General features: G+C 53.0%; 8 protein-coding genes across 8 annotated transcripts; 4 read left to right on the top strand and 4 right to left on the bottom strand.

Moving 5' to 3' along the window:
• Window positions 1–565: 565 nt before the first annotated feature.
• On the bottom strand, window positions 566–3,184 carry BU25DRAFT_387012 (uncharacterized protein; the record flags this gene model as incomplete). The annotated part of the gene is made up of 5 exons (XM_033704419.1): window positions 566–1,854; window positions 1,904–2,522; window positions 2,573–2,607; window positions 2,654–2,767; window positions 2,891–3,184. The coding sequence occupies 5 exons, from the start codon at window positions 3,182–3,184 to the stop codon at window positions 1,054–1,056; spliced, it is 1,863 nt and encodes a 620-aa protein (XP_033565006.1). The 3' UTR covers window positions 566–1,053.
• A 1,435-nt stretch (window positions 3,185–4,619) lies between these two features.
• BU25DRAFT_362011 (heme peroxidase) lies at window positions 4,620–8,654 on the top strand. Its single transcript, XM_033703717.1, has 3 exons — window positions 4,620–5,455; window positions 5,505–5,925; window positions 5,978–8,654. Exons 1-3 carry the CDS (start codon window positions 4,999–5,001, stop codon window positions 8,418–8,420), a joined length of 3,321 nt encoding a protein of 1,106 aa, XP_033565005.1. The 5' UTR covers window positions 4,620–4,998; the 3' UTR covers window positions 8,421–8,654.
• Window positions 8,655–8,999: 345 nt separating this feature from the next.
• Window positions 9,000–10,766, top strand: BU25DRAFT_334528 (uncharacterized protein; the record flags this gene model as incomplete). Its single annotated transcript, XM_033702536.1, has 2 exons — window positions 9,000–9,059; window positions 9,111–10,766. 2 exons carry the CDS (start codon window positions 9,000–9,002, stop codon window positions 10,764–10,766), a joined length of 1,716 nt encoding a protein of 571 aa, XP_033565004.1.
• A 469-nt stretch (window positions 10,767–11,235) lies between these two features.
• BU25DRAFT_483617 (uncharacterized protein) lies at window positions 11,236–12,466 on the top strand. The gene is made up of 3 exons (XM_033711175.1): window positions 11,236–11,570; window positions 11,704–11,987; window positions 12,038–12,466. Exons 1-3 carry the CDS (start codon window positions 11,484–11,486, stop codon window positions 12,144–12,146), a joined length of 480 nt encoding a protein of 159 aa, XP_033565003.1. The 5' UTR covers window positions 11,236–11,483; the 3' UTR covers window positions 12,147–12,466.
• A 393-nt stretch (window positions 12,467–12,859) lies between these two features.
• Window positions 12,860–13,924, bottom strand: BU25DRAFT_316616 (methyltransferase; the record flags this gene model as incomplete). Its single annotated transcript, XM_033702202.1, has 1 exon — window positions 12,860–13,924. A coding segment is annotated over one exon (1,065 nt), but the record flags the coding sequence as incomplete, so codon positions are not given.
• A 188-nt stretch (window positions 13,925–14,112) lies between these two features.
• BU25DRAFT_408086 (uncharacterized protein) lies at window positions 14,113–15,024 on the top strand. Its single transcript, XM_033705719.1, has one exon. The coding sequence runs from the start codon at window positions 14,158–14,160 to the stop codon at window positions 14,899–14,901; it is 744 nt and encodes a 247-aa protein (XP_033565001.1). The 5' UTR covers window positions 14,113–14,157; the 3' UTR covers window positions 14,902–15,024.
• A 49-nt stretch (window positions 15,025–15,073) lies between these two features.
• On the bottom strand, window positions 15,074–17,593 carry BU25DRAFT_408085 (uncharacterized protein). Its single transcript, XM_033705718.1, has one exon. The coding sequence runs from the start codon at window positions 17,315–17,317 to the stop codon at window positions 15,167–15,169; it is 2,151 nt and encodes a 716-aa protein (XP_033565000.1). The 5' UTR covers window positions 17,318–17,593; the 3' UTR covers window positions 15,074–15,166.
• A 285-nt stretch (window positions 17,594–17,878) lies between these two features.
• BU25DRAFT_361996 (cyclin-domain-containing protein) lies at window positions 17,879–20,125 on the bottom strand. The gene is made up of 2 exons (XM_033703716.1): window positions 18,598–20,125; window positions 17,879–18,549 (listed from the first exon to the last, which is right to left on the bottom strand). Exons 1-2 carry the CDS (start codon window positions 19,786–19,788, stop codon window positions 18,373–18,375), a joined length of 1,368 nt encoding a protein of 455 aa, XP_033564999.1. The 5' UTR covers window positions 19,789–20,125; the 3' UTR covers window positions 17,879–18,372.
• Between the last annotated feature and the right edge of the window lie 203 nt (window positions 20,126–20,328).

Here is a 20,328-nt window from a genome sequence, read left to right as displayed (position 1 = left end):
TCCTTTCTTAACTTTCTCACCTACGGTTGATCAAGCGAGCCGCGCAGACATTCAACCGCACTGTGGAATTTCGCGTTTCGGTTGACGCTTCTTCCCGTCACGGCGTCGATGCTCTGTCTCGCAAGTCAACCATAGACTCCTCCAGCCTCGCTCGCCACGTATCGGTCTTATTGTTACGGTCCAATCGCATCATGTGGGTCTTCGTTCAATCTCTTAGGGTGTCCCTGATTACGAGCAGCCCTAGACGTTCGCCTCGCTTCGATACGTTTTCATCCAACTACATGAGAACCTGAGGCACAACCACCTGCTGACCACAGGCGTACCTCGTCTGACCACCTGCATAATGAGACAAGTCTATCGCCCAATTTTGAAGCCTTGTCCTATGTATGGGGGAAAGCAGGTTACAGTCGTACACCGCGAACCTCTGACGGGATCATTCAGATAACCCGAACTTCGCGCGTGCACTGAGAGCCTGGAATCTCGAGGGGTCCAGACCCGTATTCAAAGCCACAAATTATTTTCCTTCCAGGTGTAGAGGGTCCGGTTTCTCAAAACTTCAGGTTCGCATGTCGCACCCCCGAAAAGATACTGGGCAGAATGAAGACTATTCGAAACGTCATGAGGATTATTTGAACTAGGTCTAAGAGCTATGGAAGCAAGCGACATCTTAGCTTCCCTCAGAGGGGTTTCTTACGTGCTACTTCGCCCGAAAGATGTTTATCACCAGTTTGTTGGTAGCGTTTAGATGTCAGAGGTTTACCCAGATGGCTGGAATGACACAGTGGTCAAACTGCGATAATGGTCGACACAACTTGTCTGAATGTAAGAATGGAGGATTTTAATGCCAACACAACAGCTCAAGCCTGGACGAATTCATTCACTAGGGAGACGGGACTTAACTTTCGTAGACCTTTTGAGTGATTTAGTTCCTCGTCTTGCGTTGAACAAACCCAGAAGGTCGAAGGTGAAGGTGTCGAAGGCGTATCTTAGGTCACTTAGATTCTGAGGCTGATTCTGGGTTCGAGTACGTTACATCGACGCTGATGTTGTCCTCTAACGCCCAGAGAAGTAATTGCCCTGCGGTCCACTCGGCATCATACTAGAATGCGAGCTCTGCTCGGTCCCCTTCCTGACCGGCTTCTCCTTCCTGACGAAGCACTCACCCACAGGATGCCCCTCCTCACCGCAACACACCCACTTGCCGATACCCATCTCTTCGGGGGCCGTCCTCACGCCCCGGCCTCCACCACCAACAATCAAGTTGCCAGGCCTGTACTTTGGGTTCGCGAGCATGCGCTTGATGACACTGGAGTGGATCATAGCGTCGGCTGGGATGTCACGTGTCTCACCCTTAGGCAGTGGCCATCTGATCGCTTTCCAGGACCCGTCTTCGCAGAGATCCATGCGTCGGAAGGGCAGGTACTCCATGATGTTCCAAGAGACGACGCCCATCGTGCCAGCTCCGTTGTTGAACTGGAGCACGTCGTGCATGCGGCCCTGTGTTGCGGCATAGTGAAGCTTTCGGTGAAAGCTTGTGTCTGGGTGGGTATGGTGGTGAGCTAGGGTGTGCTTGTCATCGACGAAACCGTTGGCGGTGGCATTTAAATCATCGTTCCCGTTAACTTGACCATTATCAAGAGCTGGCGAACCCGGGTCAACGGCGATGGCGGGTACAATCGTTTGGTGTCGTGGATCGCCGAATGTGCGATCTTCGTGGCAGCAGTTCAAGGCCTCTAGTTTCTCCTCATCAAACTCCAAGCCTGCCTTTTGCGCTTCACGAACCATCCACACGAGAGGCACATGGCTCAATGCAGCGTCATGCTCTGCTTCGAGGGGCCAGCCTCCGCCAATGTCCTGAAAATAGTCAATTCATGGCACTCGAATATTGCAGGAGCAGACTTACTGCATGACAGCCTGGAAACCAGACCTCCATAATGTCCTGTTCACCCTCATCTTCGTCCCAAGAATCTTGTGTGTGAATGGGATCAGTTGATTGCACCGACACGTTACTACACGAGTAGTTCGGGCTCAAACTACGCACTCCCGAAGTCTCGTGCGGGTCCCTGAAGTTGTCAGGCGGAGCAAGGGTATTACGACGGCCCCTAGGCTGTTCAACGTCTTTATCGTTCTGACATGTTTCGTCGTCATCATTTGTCTCGTCACGATTAATGAAATCCTTCATGTGATGCTTCCGATGTTGACGTTTGTAGAGCATTGCGTGGTCAGGCTTCGCCTGAGAGATAAGGTCCTGGCGGAATTTTGCGCGTCGCTCGTCGATCGAAACAGCGTGTCGTATAACACGTGCCGAACTTCTTGCAGTGTATGGAAATCTGCTGCGTTGCATCCATGCGTTCTCGAAGTGTGGTACACTGTTGACTGTGTCGAAGAGACCGAGGAATCGGATAGCGCGCACTGGGCGACTGAAGGTTTCTCGGAATGCGCACATGAACTCGAGAAGCTTCTTCTTCTCCTTCTTCTCTTCATCGTTACCTTCCAACCGGCACTGCCACTTCTGAAACGTCCTGCATCGTTGATCAGCCCAAGAGCTGGAGAGAAAGTAGTGCTCACTTACTTCCAGGCAAAGTGACACATCTCCTCGTTTCCAGCCTGGGCGTGTCAGCGATGGCAACTGTCATACATGCTAGTATCTTACTGAGAGTAAACCAACGTGGTCAAGCATTTCCGCCAGGAAGCGAGCGGTGTATGCGCCTCGAGAGAAGCCAAAGAAATATATGTCGTCTCCAGGAGTGTAGTATCTCATCAAAAACTGGCATGATTGATCAGCCTGATATCAATGTCGATGCGTGCTATCGGAGCTCCGGAGTGGCATGTTTGTGATATTGTATGATAGAGTATGTCCATTGTTGGAACTTGAGATGATTCGACTTACTCGGTAGCCAGCCATAACGTGCAAGTCGAATGAAGTGCCGACTGCGCTATCTTTCGCTTTTGCGTACCAGTGTTTGAATCTATCGATACGTCCAGTCCTGGACATAGAGCTATTGGCCTGCGCAACATATGTCCCGATACCAGGCTGGTAATAATGGAATTGATCATCGCCATTGCGATCGAGCATACGATATATCTTGAGGATATTGGAGTCCGCGTCCGTGCCGCTGAACTTGTTGCCAGTGCCGTCGAAGCACAGAACGAATTGCTTGCGTACATGGCTCCGGCGTTGCATAGGTGCGGCGGACTCCATTTGGCCGTGTTGCGAGCGCGAAACAGCCCGTGATGACAAGCCCTGAGTATGTTGTTGTTCTGTTCCTTGTTGCGCCATTGCGCAGGATTGGCAAGCACGACGAGAGGGGAAGCAGATAGTTGCAATCGACAATAAGGGAACAATGACCCACACAACGACTCATTTAGAAGCTTCGTGGCAAGACTATCTCTTGCAGAGGAGAGCTATGGCCATATGCGACGATCCCACCTGCAATGGTTGTTACCGTTCATGGTTGGTACAACGCTAAATTACTACCGCCAGCGTGCTTGATCGGCCACCATGCATGTGCTGGCTGGTCGTTGTCGTTCTCGGTTACGAAAGCCTTCAAGCTTGTTGATCCTTCAACCTCGTGGGATATCACATGTTAAGTGGGCGTTGTTTTGACCATTCTTGGTGTGCTGCACAGCAGCCGGGACGTCTTTTCGCGATGCATTGATTCGAGGAGTGGTTCAAACGAATTCAACAACTGTCGGTTGTACCAATGGGAGCCCTTGATGCAGACGCTAAGCACCTATGCAGAGATTGGAGGTGGAGAACTGCTGCATACGGAACTCACGATATGACTAGGGGAGTATAATGCGCGTCGTCATAAAACGCCCGGCTAGCGATTGGCCCGGAGTGGACCCTCGGATTTGCAGTGCTATTGATCAATGATGCGGGTCATGAGTACATCGTCGAGTTCGGCGACGTTGGGAGAAGCAACTCATGTCTGGTTCCCAATCAGGCGAGAGAACCCTTGCTTTCGCCCCACCAGGAAGGAAGCGGCCCGCATCGATCGATTTCTCTTCCGCGAATCTGTTCCAAAACTTTCGCCCACCATCGAACTGTGTTTCGGTACAAGCCGATCGAATCTCGCCGGTCTATCCTGCAGACCCTGGTTTGTGCTTCACCAGCTGAACGGGCAACCCGTTTTGGTCGCTGCAGCTGCGTGCGCGATGCAACTCAGCACGACGACCATGTGCTGATCATTACCACGCTACACACGCTCATTCAGAAATCTGTGATATGGATAGGTGCTCTCTAATCGCCAACACTTTGCTAGCATCTGACTCGGTATGCCGATCGCTCGGTCGGACGACGCGTTCAGGAACTGCTATCGGTCAGACTGCCGTCCGCAAAGCGAGCGCCTGCCGCCCTAGCTCTTCTATCCGCCGTCTACCATTGAGCTCCCGGGGGTGGCTGCCCGCATGCATGGTCTCCACGGCAATTTCTACCTTGTTAATAGACCAGCTCTCTCCTTCTGCATCTAGGGCGTCTCCACACTTCATGGTGACAGTGTCTTCTCATTCGCTCCACGCAACAACATGCCGTGCACTCGCTGCCATCCAGAAATGATCGGTGAGTCAGGGGATCGCTCACGAGAGTGGAGCTTTCAGCTGGAAAGAGTATACTGTTCATTGATCAGTCTTGGCCGTGCATCGCTTCATGTCCCAATGCAGCTTCTGCTAGCGAATACCAGCGTACGAAGCTGCACTCCACTCCGCCAGCCACCCAATGAGGGTTGCTTCATTGCAGCTCTCAAATCTAGATATTCGCCGACCAGAGTACTGCGTCGTTCTTGCTGACGATCATCGTGGATCTAATCGAACGGGTCAGTGCGTTGCTCCTGCCATGGGAGGCACTGTTTGACTTGCTCCGTAGCTGTCCCTCATAGCTGCTCTTGACCCCGGCACTTTCCCTGGAAACCATTAACACTCCACCTACACGTTATTCTTCCTCCTGTTTTGTTACCTATTGTTTGCGCTCGCACGTGGTGACGCGTGCTATCTTTCACAATGCCCGGCCAATTACGATCATTGCTGGGCACTATCATGAAGAAGCCTACCAAAGCCAGCGATGGTCGGTCGGCTGAAGCTTCCAGCGGTATGAAGGCCGCTGAGAAGACAGCCATCAAGGATGACATCAAGAACCTTGGTTTTAAGAATGCCAAATTTGCCGTTGAGGCAATCACAACCTTGGCTTCTGGCGACCCTCTAGACGACAAGGACTGTTTGCTCGAACATGGCGTCGAGATGCTACAGGGACTGCCGCTGAATAGTGGGTTGAGCGAAAAGGTTTCGGACGGCTTCATATCCATGTTATGGCACGATCTTCCACACCCTCCGCCCACTATGACTGGGCCTACGGCACGGTATCGTCGACATGATGGCAGTGGAAACAACCCTTGGAACCCAGAGATGGGTAAGGCTGGTTTGCCTTACACGCGTAATGTGCCACCATCCAAACCGAAAGGTATGCGAGCTGTCTCTTCCAGAAACGAGATAGCTGACAATGCGCGAAGGGCCCAACCTACCCAATGTCGAGGACGTCTACGAAGCTTTGCTGAAACGTGACGGTCCGTTCCGCCCACATCCATCCGGGTTGAACCGTCTCTTCTTCTCGTTCGCGACAGTAGTCATTCACGAATGCTTCCAGACCTCCAGAGAGAACCCTTGGATAAATGAAACCTCCAGTTACGTCGATCTCAGCACATTATATGGAAACACGGACAAGGAGCAAAAGCGGGTCCGGACATACAAGAGTGGTTTGATCTGGCCAGACTCGATCGCATCAGAACGTATCATGATGATGCCGCCTGGCGTGGTTGCAGTGCTCCTGATGTTCTCGAGAAATCATAACCACGTCGCGGAATCACTGTACTCTGTCAACGAGGACGGCAAGTACAAACCTTGGGATCAGCTTAATGAGAAGGAAAAGGAGTGGTATGCACCCACATCCCACAAACGTCTACATCATGCTTACTCCAAGTAACAGGCAAGACGAGGATATTTTCCAGATTACGCGCAACATCAATGTTGGCTTCTTTGCATCTGTAGTTCTGAAAGACTATGTTGCCGCGATCTTGAACACCCCTCGAGCGAACTCTGAGTGGTCTCTCAATCTCGGAAAAGAGATCAAACAAGGTGGGACCCGCGTTGAACGAGGCACCGGTAGTGCGGTGTCCGTGGAGTTTGCCGTACTATATCATTGGCATGCTGCACTCAGCGCTGCCGACGACCAGTGGATGGAGGATATCGTGCGTTCCGTGCACCCCAACTTAGGCAGCATCGACGACGTGACTGTTGAAATGTTCCATGAGGTCATGAAGGTATATGGTCACAAGCTCTTTGCCCCAGGCATGGAAGCTAAGAACTGGACCTTCGGGAACCTGCAGAGAGGGCCGGATGGCCGTTTCAAAGACAGCGATCTGTCCGAGTTGATAAAGAGTTGCATTGAAGAGCCTGCACATGCATTTGGCGCGCACGGCACACCAGCAAGTCTCAAGGTTGTAGACTTGATGGGTCAGCTACAGGCCCGTGACATGTTCAACGTCTGTACGCTCAACGAGTTCCGCAGATACTTGAACCTGAAGCCGTACGAGACCTTTGAAGACTGGAACGCCGACAAGGAGACAGCACGCGCTGCGGAGCTGCTCTACGGTCACATTGAAAACATGGAGTTGTACCCTGGCTTGATGGCCGAATGCACCAAGCCTGCCATGCCAGGTAGCGGGGTGTGCCCAGGGCAGACCACCGGACGAGGTATCTTGGATGACGCTGTTGCTCTGGTGCGCGGCGATCGCTTCCTCAGTTATGACTTCAACGCCAACACATTGACGAACTGGGGAGCTGCTCTGTTGCAGCAAACGACTCCCGGTGCCTATGGTGGAGTTCTTCCGAGACTGCTCTTCCAAGGTCTCCCCGGTGGATTTACCGGTACTTCGACGTACGTGCTCTTGCCTTTCTACACCCCAGAGGCAGCAAAGGGTATCGTGCAAGGCAACAAAGTTCTGGAAAAGTACGATCTCAAGCGACCACCCAACGACTACGACATAGTCAGCGTTCAAACCCAAGAAGGCTGCAAGAAGGTTTTCGAAGATCGTGACAGCTTCGTAGTCATGTACCAGGCTGCAATCCGCAATTGTACCGCTGGGCATGACTTCATGATCGGCTGGGACGAGGCTAAGAAGCACGATGCTCGTTCGAACATACTCCACAAGATCTTCTTCGAGGAAGGCTTTGAGAAGAACATTACGGACTTCTTCAGCACGAACGTTCGCAAGCAGATCCTGAAGAACTCCGTCAAAGGTCCTAAGGGAAGGCGCTCTATTGACATTGTTCGGGATGTGACCAACATTGTGCCTATTCTCTGGCTTGCGGATCGCTTCGCGCTGCCGTTGAAGACGCAAGAGCAACCAAGAGGCTTACTGTCCCTCCACGAAGCTTTCACCGCATACCTTGTCCTCTTCATGTACCAGAGCTTCAACATTATGCCGGCCAACGAATGGAAGCTGAAGGAAGGCGCAATGAAAGCGGCTGCGCCGTTGCGACAGATCTTCGAGACTCATCTCAAGACGCAGACTGGCAGACTGGAGGGTTTCGTTGACTGGATGGCGAAGGGAAGCGCCTTTGAAGTCGGCCCCCATGCTGATCGCATCTATAAGGCACTCGCCAATACAAAGCTGCCAATTGGGGACCAGGTTGGTGATTGCATTGGTATGGGTGCGCCTGTTGCCGGCAACATTACACAACAAGCGTCTCTGTTGATCGACTTGTATCTCAGCCCCGGCTATGAGAAGTACAAGGAGCGTATCATCCAGCTTGCCCACATGGATCCTGCGGCGTCAGACCGCGAGCTGCAAGGCTTTGTGTATGAGGGCATGCGCCACGTAGGAGTCGTTCCCGGTTTGCCTCGCGTAGCGACGCGAGACATCACGGTCATGGACGGTGCTCACGGGCCTGTGACGATCAAGAAGGGCCACACAGTCTTGATCGCCACATCCAAGGCGGCCATGGACCCCGTCGCATTCCCCAATCCGGAGATTCTCAACCCGCATCGCTCGTTTAAGGAATACACACTTCTTGGGCACGGCCTCCACTTCTGCTTCGGTGCTCGATTGGTTGGTCCTTCACTCGCAACAACCCTGCGCGAGGTGTTCAAGCTGAAGAATGTGCGCCGCGCACCAGGAAAGCAGGGTCGTTTCGTCACAACAGAGCACAAGCTCGCTGGCATTACCATGAGGCACTACCTGGATGCCAGTTCAAACGAGAGCCCGATTCCGACTAGTCTCACACTGCACTATGACGATGAGACTGTAGTGAACGGAGTCAATGAAGTCAATGGACACTCGAATGGGCATGCGACCAACGGGTACTCTAACGGCTACGTGAACGGAGATGCGATAAACGGGCTCACCACGAACGGCATTGCGCAGTAGGAAAGCCACTTGTCGAACTATGGGATGGCCAAACCTGAGCCGAGTTATGTGACGCCTGTGAAGGCAGAGGCCAGGAGGGTGGAGGAAATGTCCTCACAGAACTGGCTAACCAAGTACATGTAGCAGGGAAGTTGTGATGTGTACGACGGAGTTGGTCCACTCGCTTTTCTTTTCAAATACCCTAGTAGTAAGAATGGAATCAATGATACAGTTGAAGAATGCTGTCGATGGCAATGTGCTGGCGTTGTGAATGGAGAGCACCTGCTGCACGACGAAGATGCACGAGCCTGCTCGCTTCGGCTTCGGCCCGTCTTTGTCATCCTCCCACCTCCCTGCAAGGCAGACATCAGTGACCGCTGCCGATTCATCCCTCCGTCAATCCTACCATGCATGAACAGATGTTTACATGAGGGTGACAGTTCTCGAGTGCGCAGATGCTATTGACCTGAATGGTAACGTGCCTGATACGGAGCCTGCGTTTGTTGAACCAAGCTAGGCAACCGCCCCTCTGAATGAGCGTTAGGGCAGTGCGTTTGCACTTTACGAGTCAATCAGCTCAAATGTTGTTCATCAAACACCATGCCCAATATTGGAAGACCATCGAAAGGATGTAAGCACTGCAGGGAGAGGAAGGTCAAGGTACGTTTGACGAATCAGAGCTTGAGACTCGTTAGATTGACGTTGATGTAGTGCGATCAGAAGCGACCTACCTGCTCACAATGTATTCGATCCGGCAAGGAGTGCTATGGGTATCGCGACGCCCTGTCGATGATGTTCAAAGACGAGACTGCTGTCGTCGCGAAAAAGGCGGAGAAGCGTTATGAAGCATTGGCCCTGCAGAACCCCCAAACCAGCTCGGGGTCTAGAGAAAGACAGCTTTCAGATGTAGGCGGTTCCAAGGGCTCCCCCATTATCTGGACGGATACAGATACTCATAGTCTGCGACCGTACTTTCCATCAGCATCAAGATACCCCACGCCCGAAAGCATGACCATGGAGATTACGTCATCAGTCGAAGACCAAGCCGTAGGGTTCTTCATCTCGAACCATGTGTCGCAACCAACTCTCATACCAAGGGGGCAGTACGAATGGGTAATCGAGGCATTGAATGAGCCTGGCTGCGAGGAGATTCTTCGATGTAGTGTCCATGCCGCAAGCTTAGCTGGACTTGCAAACTCAACAAAGAACTCAGTGATCATGGCGAAAGCTCATGCAGCTTATGGCTCCGCCCTACGCATGACGAACAACGCCCTACGTGTGAAAGAAACTGCGGTAAAAGACACCACACTGGTCTCAGTCATTATGCTGGGCATGTACGAGAACTTCGTGTTCCATGACAATCGGTCGATCCAAGCATGGGCGAAACACATGCAAGGGGCAAGCGCTATCCTGAATCTCCGAGGCAAGGAGCAATTCGAGTCAAATACCGCGAGGCGTATCTTCCATCAAGTTTATGGTCTGATGATGTTGGTCAGTCTAGAAGCCGGCCAAGCAGTTCCTGACGGCATGCGTGAGCTATACGACTACTGCAATCCATCATCGAACTACGCCATTCACGGTCGACAATGGACGACGAGACTCACGAATTTCATGCACGACGCCATTGACGTTAACCGAGACAAAGAAAGTGATCCAGTCACTTTGGTTACCAGAGCCATCAGCCTCGACCGCGAGCTCGACAGCATCAAAGCGCTTATCCCGAAGATCTGGCGATATGAGACCATTCACCTTAAGCAGCCATCTAAGTATGCTTATGGCACCTTCTATCACGTCTACACGGATTCATGGATTGCTCAAATGTGGAACAATCTTAGGTCCTGTCGAATGAGTCTGTATCGAGTTATCCGCGAACAGCTCTGGAAGGGGCGTGCATGTAATCCACCTCTATTCTCAAGAGAGGAAGTCGAGCCACAGGTAGCCGCTGCCGAGAAAATTATACGAACCACCATAGCAGCAGTGTGTGCATCTGTGCCACAGCTGACGGGCATGATCATCTTTCTACAATGGCCTGCGCCTACATCAGGTGGCCCTTTTGCAGGATCCTTTCCTGAAGTAGTTAATCCGGACCATGCTCGATATCAGATCCATCCACCTGGCACATTTCTCGACCCAGCTAGGCCTACTGGCATGCACCATCTTATCTGGCCATTGTATGCCGCCGGGTTGTCAGACTTGGCGAGCAACGAAATGCGACAATGGGTGATCCAGATGCTGTACTTCATTGCGCTGCGCATTGGTACGAGGCAGGCCGTTGTTCTGGCTGACAGCTTGAAAGAGATGCAGAAGTCAGCTCCGCTGCAGTCGAAAACCATAGAGCCGATTCTTGACTTTACATTTGGGACTTAAGGACAAGTTACAGGGGCGAGATAGCCTATGTTCCAGCCCTCGAAATATTTGCTGGTTGGTCGAAGAGTAACCCGGAGACCTTCCCGCTCCTCGCTCTACGGAGTTAAGGCAACAAACGTCACTCTCCGCTGAACATTGCCATACAATCCAGACAAAATTGTCGGAGCAACTTCTAAGAACTTGATAACGATCTGGACCAGATACCGCTCGCCATGACTTCAAACACACCTTCTGGGCCATCTCACAACACCTCAACACACTCGTTCCCGGTCACTGTTTCACACCCATCATGTCGCCAAACACACCGAAAGAGATGCTTGCGGCGCAAGTCACCGAATTCAACAAACTCCACAAGGTCCCTGTCCCCTCATAACTAGGGCCTCACGACCTGCTCATCAAAGTCGCTGTCGCGTACCTCTGTCACACCGACTTCATGGTCTCGAGGGCATCATGGGAACCGAACTCCCCCGGCTCACACGAAGGATCCTGCACCGTCGTGGCAATCGGCTCAGATGTTAGGGGCTTTAAGGAGGGCGACAGAGTCATGGCAGGCATCATCTACCACCCCTACGGCATGTGTCCCGATTGTCTCGACCCGGAGAATTATAGTCAGTATTGTCCCTGGATTGAGGAGTATGTCGGTGTTACATGTTTTGCGGAGTATGCAAGGATTGATTCGAGGACTGCTGCTGTGCTCCGGATAAGGTGTCTTTCGAGATGGCATCACCTTTGGCTTGCGCAAGGATTACAATTTACCGCAGAGTTATCTTTCAGGTGTATAGAAGGGGGAGTGGTTGGCTATGTGTTGATCAATTAATCTATATTGCATTGAGATGAAAGTTCTATCGTCCTAACTATGCCGGAGGTGCTGCTTATATGGGCAGCACCTGCCTTTGTCCCTTTGGTTCACTTGTAAGACTGAGATTTGACTATGTAGTCGCTTGTCTCAAATAACACTATGACGAAGAGTGGGGGCGGGCTGGGCCATCTTGGCGTTCAATGTGCGGAAGCATTGGCGGTTGAACGTCGTCGGTATCGATGCACGAGACGAGGGCCTCGAGTTGACAAAGAAGGGTGGTGCGGACGTAGTCATCGACGCGCGGAAGGGGCCACGAGGAAGTGGTTAAGCAGGTCCACGCCGTTCGGCGACGCGAAGAATGCAATGAGGACTGGCATGTGCAATTACAAAGACGCACGGCGCCCGTCATTCAGACCGCGCAGGTACGTCTCTCTCCTTCCCTTTTCACTACCATGCTAACAACGTTCGCCAGCCCCACACTGTCATCGTGCCCTTCCAGGAACTCATCTTGCGCGATCTCCGCATCCGAGGCTCTCTCGTCTCCTCACTCGAAGAAGTGCGTCAGATTCTGCAAGTTGTAGCCGAGCACGGCGTCACGATGAATGCAAATCCGTTCAATGGTCTTGGGGAGATTCAGAAATTGGTACATCTTGCTGAGAGCGGCGAGAGGAAGGGCAAGGGCACGGTTATCGGTTATCATAGACCCCGAGCAGGTCAAGAAGGAGAAGGAGAATGCTGGGGGTGCAAGCTCGCGTATGTTGAGGGGTTGTGGGGACCTGCAGCTGTTAGGGAGGGGCTAGCGAGGCGTAGAGCGGCTGGGTGTGAAGCCGATTGGAAACAACTCCTATGGGTAAACAGCGATCTGTATAGCTCTTGATGAAAATGCAGCGTCAATTTCGGACTGGAGTGCCCACACTATATTTCTTTTGAGCGTCGTGAGTCGAAGAGAATTGATTGTAGGGTATATACAAAAGTCTAGTCTGAATTCATATTAAGCGACTTCACCCTCACCCTCACCCTCACCCTCAGCATCACCCTCCTTGTCCTGCCGTAATGTACTTGTAGGCACTTCGCTCTGCAGCCCCTCGTCTGACCCAGGCTTCCTGAATACAGCCTGCATCCAGCACCTATACATCTTCAGCCTGCGCTGGCGGTTCACCAGCATGCGCCTATCGACGCCGAAGTGCGCTATGTCGAACGCCGGCCGTGGGTCTCGTGCCTTCGTATCTTGCACCGCCAGGCTCTGCGTCTTCTCGGCCAGCTCTGCATCTCCATCTTGCGCCTTCTCAGATTCCGCCTCGCCGTTCCTCCCCGCGCTCTTCCTGCCACCCCAGATCTCCTCCAACTCGTCTTGCTCAAAGAAATACACTCTCGTCCCATCCCCCCTCACGTAGAAATTCTCCTCCATCCACCGCCCCTTCTTGAACCGCACCTGCGCCAGATCACCCCGCCCGTAGTCCCGGAATAACACCTGCCCGCCGGGCTTCAGCACGCGCCAGATATTCCGCACCGCCTGGTCCCACTGCCGCGGGTTCAGCGCCGAGAAAATAAAGATCATGAGCACCACGTCCACACTGCCCTCGCCGAGCCCTGGGGGCAGCCCGCCGTTCTCGCTGTCCGGGGAGGCCGCGACGTCCCAGACATCGGCCTGGATTTTGGTCTCGTCATAGAGCTCGTGGCCGCGGATGAGCTCAACGGCTTTCTTGCTGAAGTCGCAGGCGTGGATCTTGAGGTTCGGGTTCTGGGAGTTCTGGAGGATGGGAAATGCAGAGTTTCCTGCGCCGGCGCCGACTTCTAGCACCGTCGCGGCTGGTGCGTCGGGCCTGCCTATCTCGCTCAGGATCGGAAATTCCTGCGCGAGCCATTTCCTGTTCTTGAAGAAGTTTGTCTTGTTGTTCTTGTAGAATGTGTTCCACCATTTCTCGGGGTTGTCGTTGAAGCGCTTCCTGTCAAAGTCCGAAACCGGGTCCGCGCGCTGTTTCGAGAACTGGTCTTCAGAAAAGGCCTTGTAGGTGTCGTCGACGGAGACGTTGTCCCACGCGTTGAACTCGAAGATGTTGTCACCTTCTTCCAGGATGCGCGAGCCGAAGGAGAAGGGGTCGCTGCGTTTCTGGTTGTTGGAGGGGTCGTGGGAGCGCGAGGCGGGGTTACGGAGGGGTTGGATGGCGGCTGGGACGCCGTATGCGTCGTTCTCCGTCGTGCTTTCTGTAGGTGGTGTGGATCCGGTCGGGGTGGAGGTGACGGGGTCGACGGTTACGGCGAAGCGCATGTGCTCCATTGCTTTGGAGAGCTGCTGCTTGGGGTGCTGTTTAGTGGAGACGCTGTTGTCTGTTTGGAAGCGCTCGTCCGCCATCTCTTCTGGATTGGAAGCCATTTCGACGTGTTGTGGCACTCTGCGCGGGGATGGTGGGGTGGAGAATATTCACGGAGTAAAAAGTTTATCGATAAGGCCTCACGCTAGCAGCTGGCTGAGGACGGGCCCTGACATACAGGGTCCATGCGCCGTCGATGACGATTCCCATCATCTTGCTCCCTACACAAAGCCCATGATGCTTCAGTAACACGCCCCCAATCGCTCCAAACCTCACCACAATGGCCACCCTGGAACCCCTCCTCCGCCCCGCTCTCCGCCCCGCTCTCCGCCCCGTCCTCCGCCCCGCCCTCCGCCTACCGCGCCCTACAAACACACGGCACTTCCTCCCGAACATCTTCTCCTCCGGCGCCTCATCCCCCGAAATCCAAACCCTCCGCGCCTCCCGCACGCTCCCCTACCCCAGCGCGCCAATCTACTCCATAATCGCCGACGTGCCCTCCTACTCCTCTTTCCTGCCCTACTGCACGCGCAGCACAATAACGCACTGGTCGTCACCAGACTCCGTGACCGGGCGGCGCTGGCCCAGCATCGGCATCCTGACCTCTGGCTTCGGGAACTTGACCGAGAGTTTCACGTCGCGGGTATACTGCGTTCCGGGAAGATTCGTAGAGAGCGTTGGCGGGGACACTGTCACCGCCTTACCACGCGACCAGATTAAGCACCATCTCGACGGCGCGGCGAGTCAAGCGATAAAAAAAGAGGGGAGCGAGGGGCTCTTGACGCATTTGCGGAATACGTGGACGGTTGAGGAGGTTGGGGAGAAGGAGACAAGGATTGAATTGAAGCTGGAATTTGCGTTTGCGAATCCAATTTATGCGGCGCTGAGTGCGGGGGCCGCGCCCAAGGTTGCGGAGGCGATGGTGAAGGCCTTTGAGGAGAGGGTTGGGGGGTTGTTGAGGGAGAATCCGGAGATGGTTGGTGCGAAGTTGGAGGATTTTGACGGGAGTCGGCTGAAGAGGTAGAGGCTGGAAGGAGGAGTGATCCGGAGCATGTATGATTTTCTGTATATGTAAGATACTGTTGCATTTGCATGGTTATGGCATTGTAGATCGGATAGAACCACAGAGGTCCGTAATAATGCGACTTATGGCAATAGCAATAGCACGGCACGTCACGGAAGTCTTGCGAATTTGTAGATCATTACCTCGTCATTATGGATGCTGCTAATGCTACACAAGACCAACCCCAGGGTATCATGCACTCCCGGCCGTCCGACTCACATCTACCTCACGGCAAGATCTTCGCATCGTCCTCATGCCGGGCACGATACGGCGCCAACGCAATCGGCACATCACCAGAGTACCCAACCTCTCCCTGCGCCTTCTCCAACTTCCTCGTAACCTTGCCAACCAGTCTCGCAATCCAGCGATCGTTAGCCATAGCTGATACCGTACTGACACCAGCTTTGCGCATGCCTGCTGCAGTCTTTTGAGACGCATCTTTAAACCCAGTGTCCACTTTGCGCAAGAAAGCCTTGAAGCTCTTGTCCTCGCTGACTGTAGCGTCCGAGGCGACGCTGTTCATGCTGGTCACGGACTCGCTGTCAGAAGCGTTAGTGCTGACACGCTTGAGCTCGCGCAGGACCTTTGCGTCTTCGAAGTCCTTGTCGCTTTCGATGACTTTGGTTGCTTTGACGATTGCTGCGATGAAGTTAAGCATCTCTTGGCTGATGACCATTGGGAGGTGGGCGTGTGCGCTGATGTGCATGTTCGCTTCGTCTTTCTTCATTTGTTTGAGCGTCTTCTGTGCTTGCATCACCTTTGCTGTGTTCTCTGCTTCTTGAATCGCGGTTTCGAGCTCCATCTTCTTGAGATCGGTTGGCATCTCGGGAAAGATGTGTTCGTGGTGCGGGAACAGAAAGATGGGAACGTTGAGGATGGCGTCCAGGCCTCCGAGCTCAACGACCCGCTTTAGATCCACAGCATCTGGTAGCGAACGGTATGCCATGACGTCGGCCATATCGAATTGGCACTTGATATCATAGTTTGTGTTGATTGGGAACGAAGCGCTACTTACGATCTTGGTCAGCTCAACACAGAAGTTTGCTTCTGCGAAGAAAGATGAGATACGGGCTTCTAGCCTGCGGATCTCGCCGTCCTGCGAAGAGTAGTGCTTGAACAGATACTTTTGCATCAGTGCTACAAACCACTTGCCGGAACCCGCAGCTGACACTGAATTGAACTTGACAGTATGGAAGTAGCAAATGGGAAATAGCATGACTCGGTACAGAAACGGGAAGCGATGCAGCCACCTCTTGACGTTCGGATACGATGTCTTGCTAAGTGTTGAGACCCTGATGGATTTGGAAGGGGGGTGTGGGATCGAAGGGCCGTTATGGATCTGCGCGCAAATAGCTGCTCGGAGATCGTCGATTTTATCGGGATCCAGGGTGTTCTCCTCTCTGCGTGACTTCTCGATCAATTGCTTCTTCGCTATTTGGATCGAGCTTGTGTCTTCGATGTGGCTGATGTATTGTCGATACTTGGTGTTCGCTTTCTCTTCGTCTGGAGACAACCTCTTGACAGAAGAGAAGGCTGATTTGGTGTCTTCAGAGTCCGTGGGTGGAGCATCTGCGGTCATGGTGCTAACCATCTCCGCAGGGCGCGCCGCAGCAGCAGCTTTTAGGAGGGCAGTGTCGGCGACAATCATTGAGTCATCGCTATCCTCCTCTTCAGGCTTTCCGTAAGGAACATCTCCAAACATCACCTCCCACTCTCCCCCCTTGATGTTGGCATACACATCATCCACATGGATCTCTCTGAAGAGAGGTACAGTCACCTTGTCGACCTGGATACCGAGTTCAATCTCATCCGAGAGCTTGATGCCAACCTCAATGCCATGTGCGACCAGCGTCATAGTCGAGAGTGACAGCGTGACACCACGGATGACGAATAGGCCCTTAACTTCTGTGTCAATCTCCAAAGCTGGAAGGTCGAAGAATGCGATCTGGTCGTTGATGAAGTGCAAGTCTCGAAGGAATGTTTTGCGTGAGAGGCGTCTTGCAAGACCTGCAGGAGCATCGAACATGAACAGGCAGGCTATGGTAAAGGTAGGCCAGCATGCAGCCCAGAAGACCCAAAAGAGCAGCCATGATGTCGAGCACACTGCGTACATGAAATTGACTGTGGCGAAGATAGTCCATATAGGAACGAAGGGTAAGACACGGTTGCCTTTGGCTTCACCCAGAAGAAGGGCGTAGATTAATTGAGGAGCGCCCGATAATATCCAACGGAAAGGCCATCTGAATACTAGGGCGACAACTGCTGTGACCGCCAGGAAGGTGAGATGCAGGCTACCAGAAACACCAGCCTTTCGCTTGACGGCAGGTTGTTTAGGAACAGGTCTTCGTTTTGGTACATCTGTCGACCTCGATGACATGATGGCAGTGGTTAGATAGGGGCTGCAGGTGGATAGCGGGGATGACTGGAAGGTGCAGGGATATTCAGGCGTTCATTGTGGACGTTGGAGGGGTTGCGCAGGTACAGAATGCGAAATGCAGTGGCCCGCGGTAAGGTGTTATTTGTGGTCATTCACTTGTTTTGATGTGACGTCACGGCTCGTCAGTTTTAGCCGCGATTCTAAACAGATTCTAGACACGGATCTGATTCATTCTCAAACATGGAACAGGAAGGAGGTACACCAGATTGTTGACAGGCTCAGTAAGGTTGAATATCCTGTTCTATGTCGAGAGGTTGTTGATCGCCTCTGTTGTTTCCCCGGGTTTCCCCAGCTGAGGTGACGTAACGCAACGACCTGATTCGTCAACACCTCACGTGGATGGACCGGCATTCTTACAATGAATGCTTGGTAAGGACCATATCTTTCAATGGTCATCAGAGTGACTCAAGGCATCCCCAAACGCTCCACAGAACGGGCTGTATATCAAAGGTGCGTCTCAATTCGCTACAACCAAACATCACTGATCACAAACAGGGAGCAAGAGTTCAGTATAAAATTACCCATGGTTACGATAGTATGGTCGCCGACGACACCTCTATGAACGCCGCCCTAATGGTCTTCGAGAAAGCAATGGAAGAACCGAGAGCAAGTGTAGCAATCGACGAAAGCCTTCGTAATCTCGTCAGATTTCACCACTGCTTTGCACTACTGAAATTCAGTGCTTAAGCAGCGTGAGGGTCCGGTCTAGAAAATCGACAAGACGGGTTTCGCTCAAAACAAAAGGCCAGGAGAGACCGAAGTCTTAGAAAAGACTTGAACGCCGTATTCGAATGGTCGAGATCGCAATAGCGACTCACCTGTTCAGTTGATTTCGGTGGAAAAAGCACCGTTTGTCCATTCCGTCCGTGCCCATGTAGCCAGGTTTGGTTCCAGTTTGATACAGCGGTCTCGATCCGTTTGTGCCATAGTCGCATTATAGCTGATAACGCGCAGTTGTGAGTTGCTTCCATTCTCTGAATGCGCAGTACGTCAAATTACTGTCTTCCTCCGTTCTGTCTCTCATGTTGTTCGACAACCTCTCGTGCGTAAAATTCGACCAGCATAGTTCCGTAGGCCTCCATCTCTTCAAGAGGCACCGCCAAGCGGAAGTCATTGAGCAACAAAAATTGCAGCTCCAAATGATTAAGCTCCACCAATGGGAGACCACCAACCTGTACATGTTAGCTATGGGTAAGAAACTGTGTGTAACACCAACATACCTTTGCGTATCTAGAATTGGTATAGAACACGTCAGAGAAGAACTTGCTTGCGCAAGTGACACCCGCAATGACGAGTCGGTGGATGTTGAAGCTGTCGACTACAAAAAAGTGAGAGAGATTATATCCGTCAGAGTCCAAGTCTTGCTGGGGCGGTGACGGGGGTTGAGCGCCTTGGGCTGAGGGCTCTTGTGGCCTGCCCAAAGATCCGGATGGTGGTGGTGTTGCGGCTTGAGCAGCAACTGAGGAGGTCTGGACGGCAGTATTATCTGCTGTGACTGTCGTTGCAGCTGCTTCTGAGCGTTCCAATGATTTTTGGTTGGCTTGACGAAGGCTAAGCATAGGTCCAGCATTCACCCTCTCCGTCATTCTGTCAAAGTATACAAGAAGGCTGAGAAACACCTCGTAGGTAGTCGGACAGTACTTGTGTATGCGGCTGAGATAGCTAAGGATCGATATGCTGGGTACGTTCTTCCCATGGAAAGCCAATACACTGGTTGTCTGCTGGCTCAGCCCGGATGCTCCGTCAACAGGCGGTATCTGGCGATGCAAATGGTCGTGCTGTCGGTCGTTCGTTGTGGTAATCTTGGTCAGCAACCCGGCGACCATCTCGATGATATCTGAGACAGGCATTTCGCTGATTTCATATTGTGGCCCGACGTCTGCAGGGTCTCGCCGTTGACGCCTCGACAATGAGCGCGTCTGAGAGAACGGGCTGGACTCATCGACAGCGAAACTCTGTATATGGGCCAAGCTGGTGACCTTGATCTTTCGCGGCGATGCTGCATTCGACTCGACAGGTGAGCGCAGCGGCTGTGCTGGTGAGCCCTGGGCAGGAGTCGACCCTGATGAATGTATGGTTCGAGGTTGTGTGGCAGAGGGCGTAGGTTGCTGCGATTGTTGGTGGAATCGTGGGCTCGAAGGAGATGCCGGCTGCTGGGTGGCAGTGTTTGGGCTGGCTTCTGAGGTATCGTGCTGCTGCGATCGCTGAGCTGGTGTTGAGCTGGATGGTGGGGCTCCCGCATCGGCCATTGGAACGTCAGCCACGACTCGAGGCGGCGCGTTCACTGACGACGAGGGCCGTCCAGAGTGTGTAGAGGGTGAGTCTTGTGCCTGCTGATGTCCACTGCTACCACCAAATATAGGGTTGTGAAAGTGGTTCCCACCGAAGTCGCTCACTACTATCGATCCCATGCCGCGGGTCGCAGGCCGGTTGAGTTCTACAGGGGTGACTGAGTCTGAAGACTGCAGAGGAAGGCGCGATGCCAGCACCGTCTTGTTTCGAAAGGAGCGTGTGTTGAGGACGCGCCAGGTGAGGAGGCAGTGCTGCGTTGATTTCGGCCGGCGCGAACAAGCTCTTATCGTCGCAGAGCCAGCCGGCGCAGACGGTGAAGCGCAACAATTCAAGGGCAATCGAGGATTGACATGCCCAGCTCTTTCTTGCCGTGGCCAAAATGAATTGGACGGCAACGCGTCTGTAGCAAGGTGAGGGGGAGAAAAGTGGGCTCTAGGTTCAGTTGTGGTGTTGAGGGTTAGATGTTGTTTCGGTCAGTAGCGCACAGACTAGGTTCGTCATATGGCGGCACCCTGTGCATCTGCTGCCTGCCCAAAAAGCACTACGCAAAGACCCGGGACGATACGAGAGCCGGAGGCGCGTTGGCCAAGCTTCATCAAGATTTCCAAGGTCTACTGTCGATTTGACCGGGCTACACTCAATGCCTTCGAAATCGTTCT

This window comes from Macroventuria anomochaeta (genome assembly GCF_010093625.1).
Source record: "Macroventuria anomochaeta strain CBS 525.71 unplaced genomic scaffold BU25scaffold_6, whole genome shotgun sequence".
Taxonomy (NCBI): domain Eukaryota; kingdom Fungi; phylum Ascomycota; class Dothideomycetes; order Pleosporales; family Didymellaceae; genus Macroventuria; species Macroventuria anomochaeta.
Note: the sequence above shows the minus strand (reverse complement) of the source record. Positions and strands in the feature narration are given on the sequence as shown.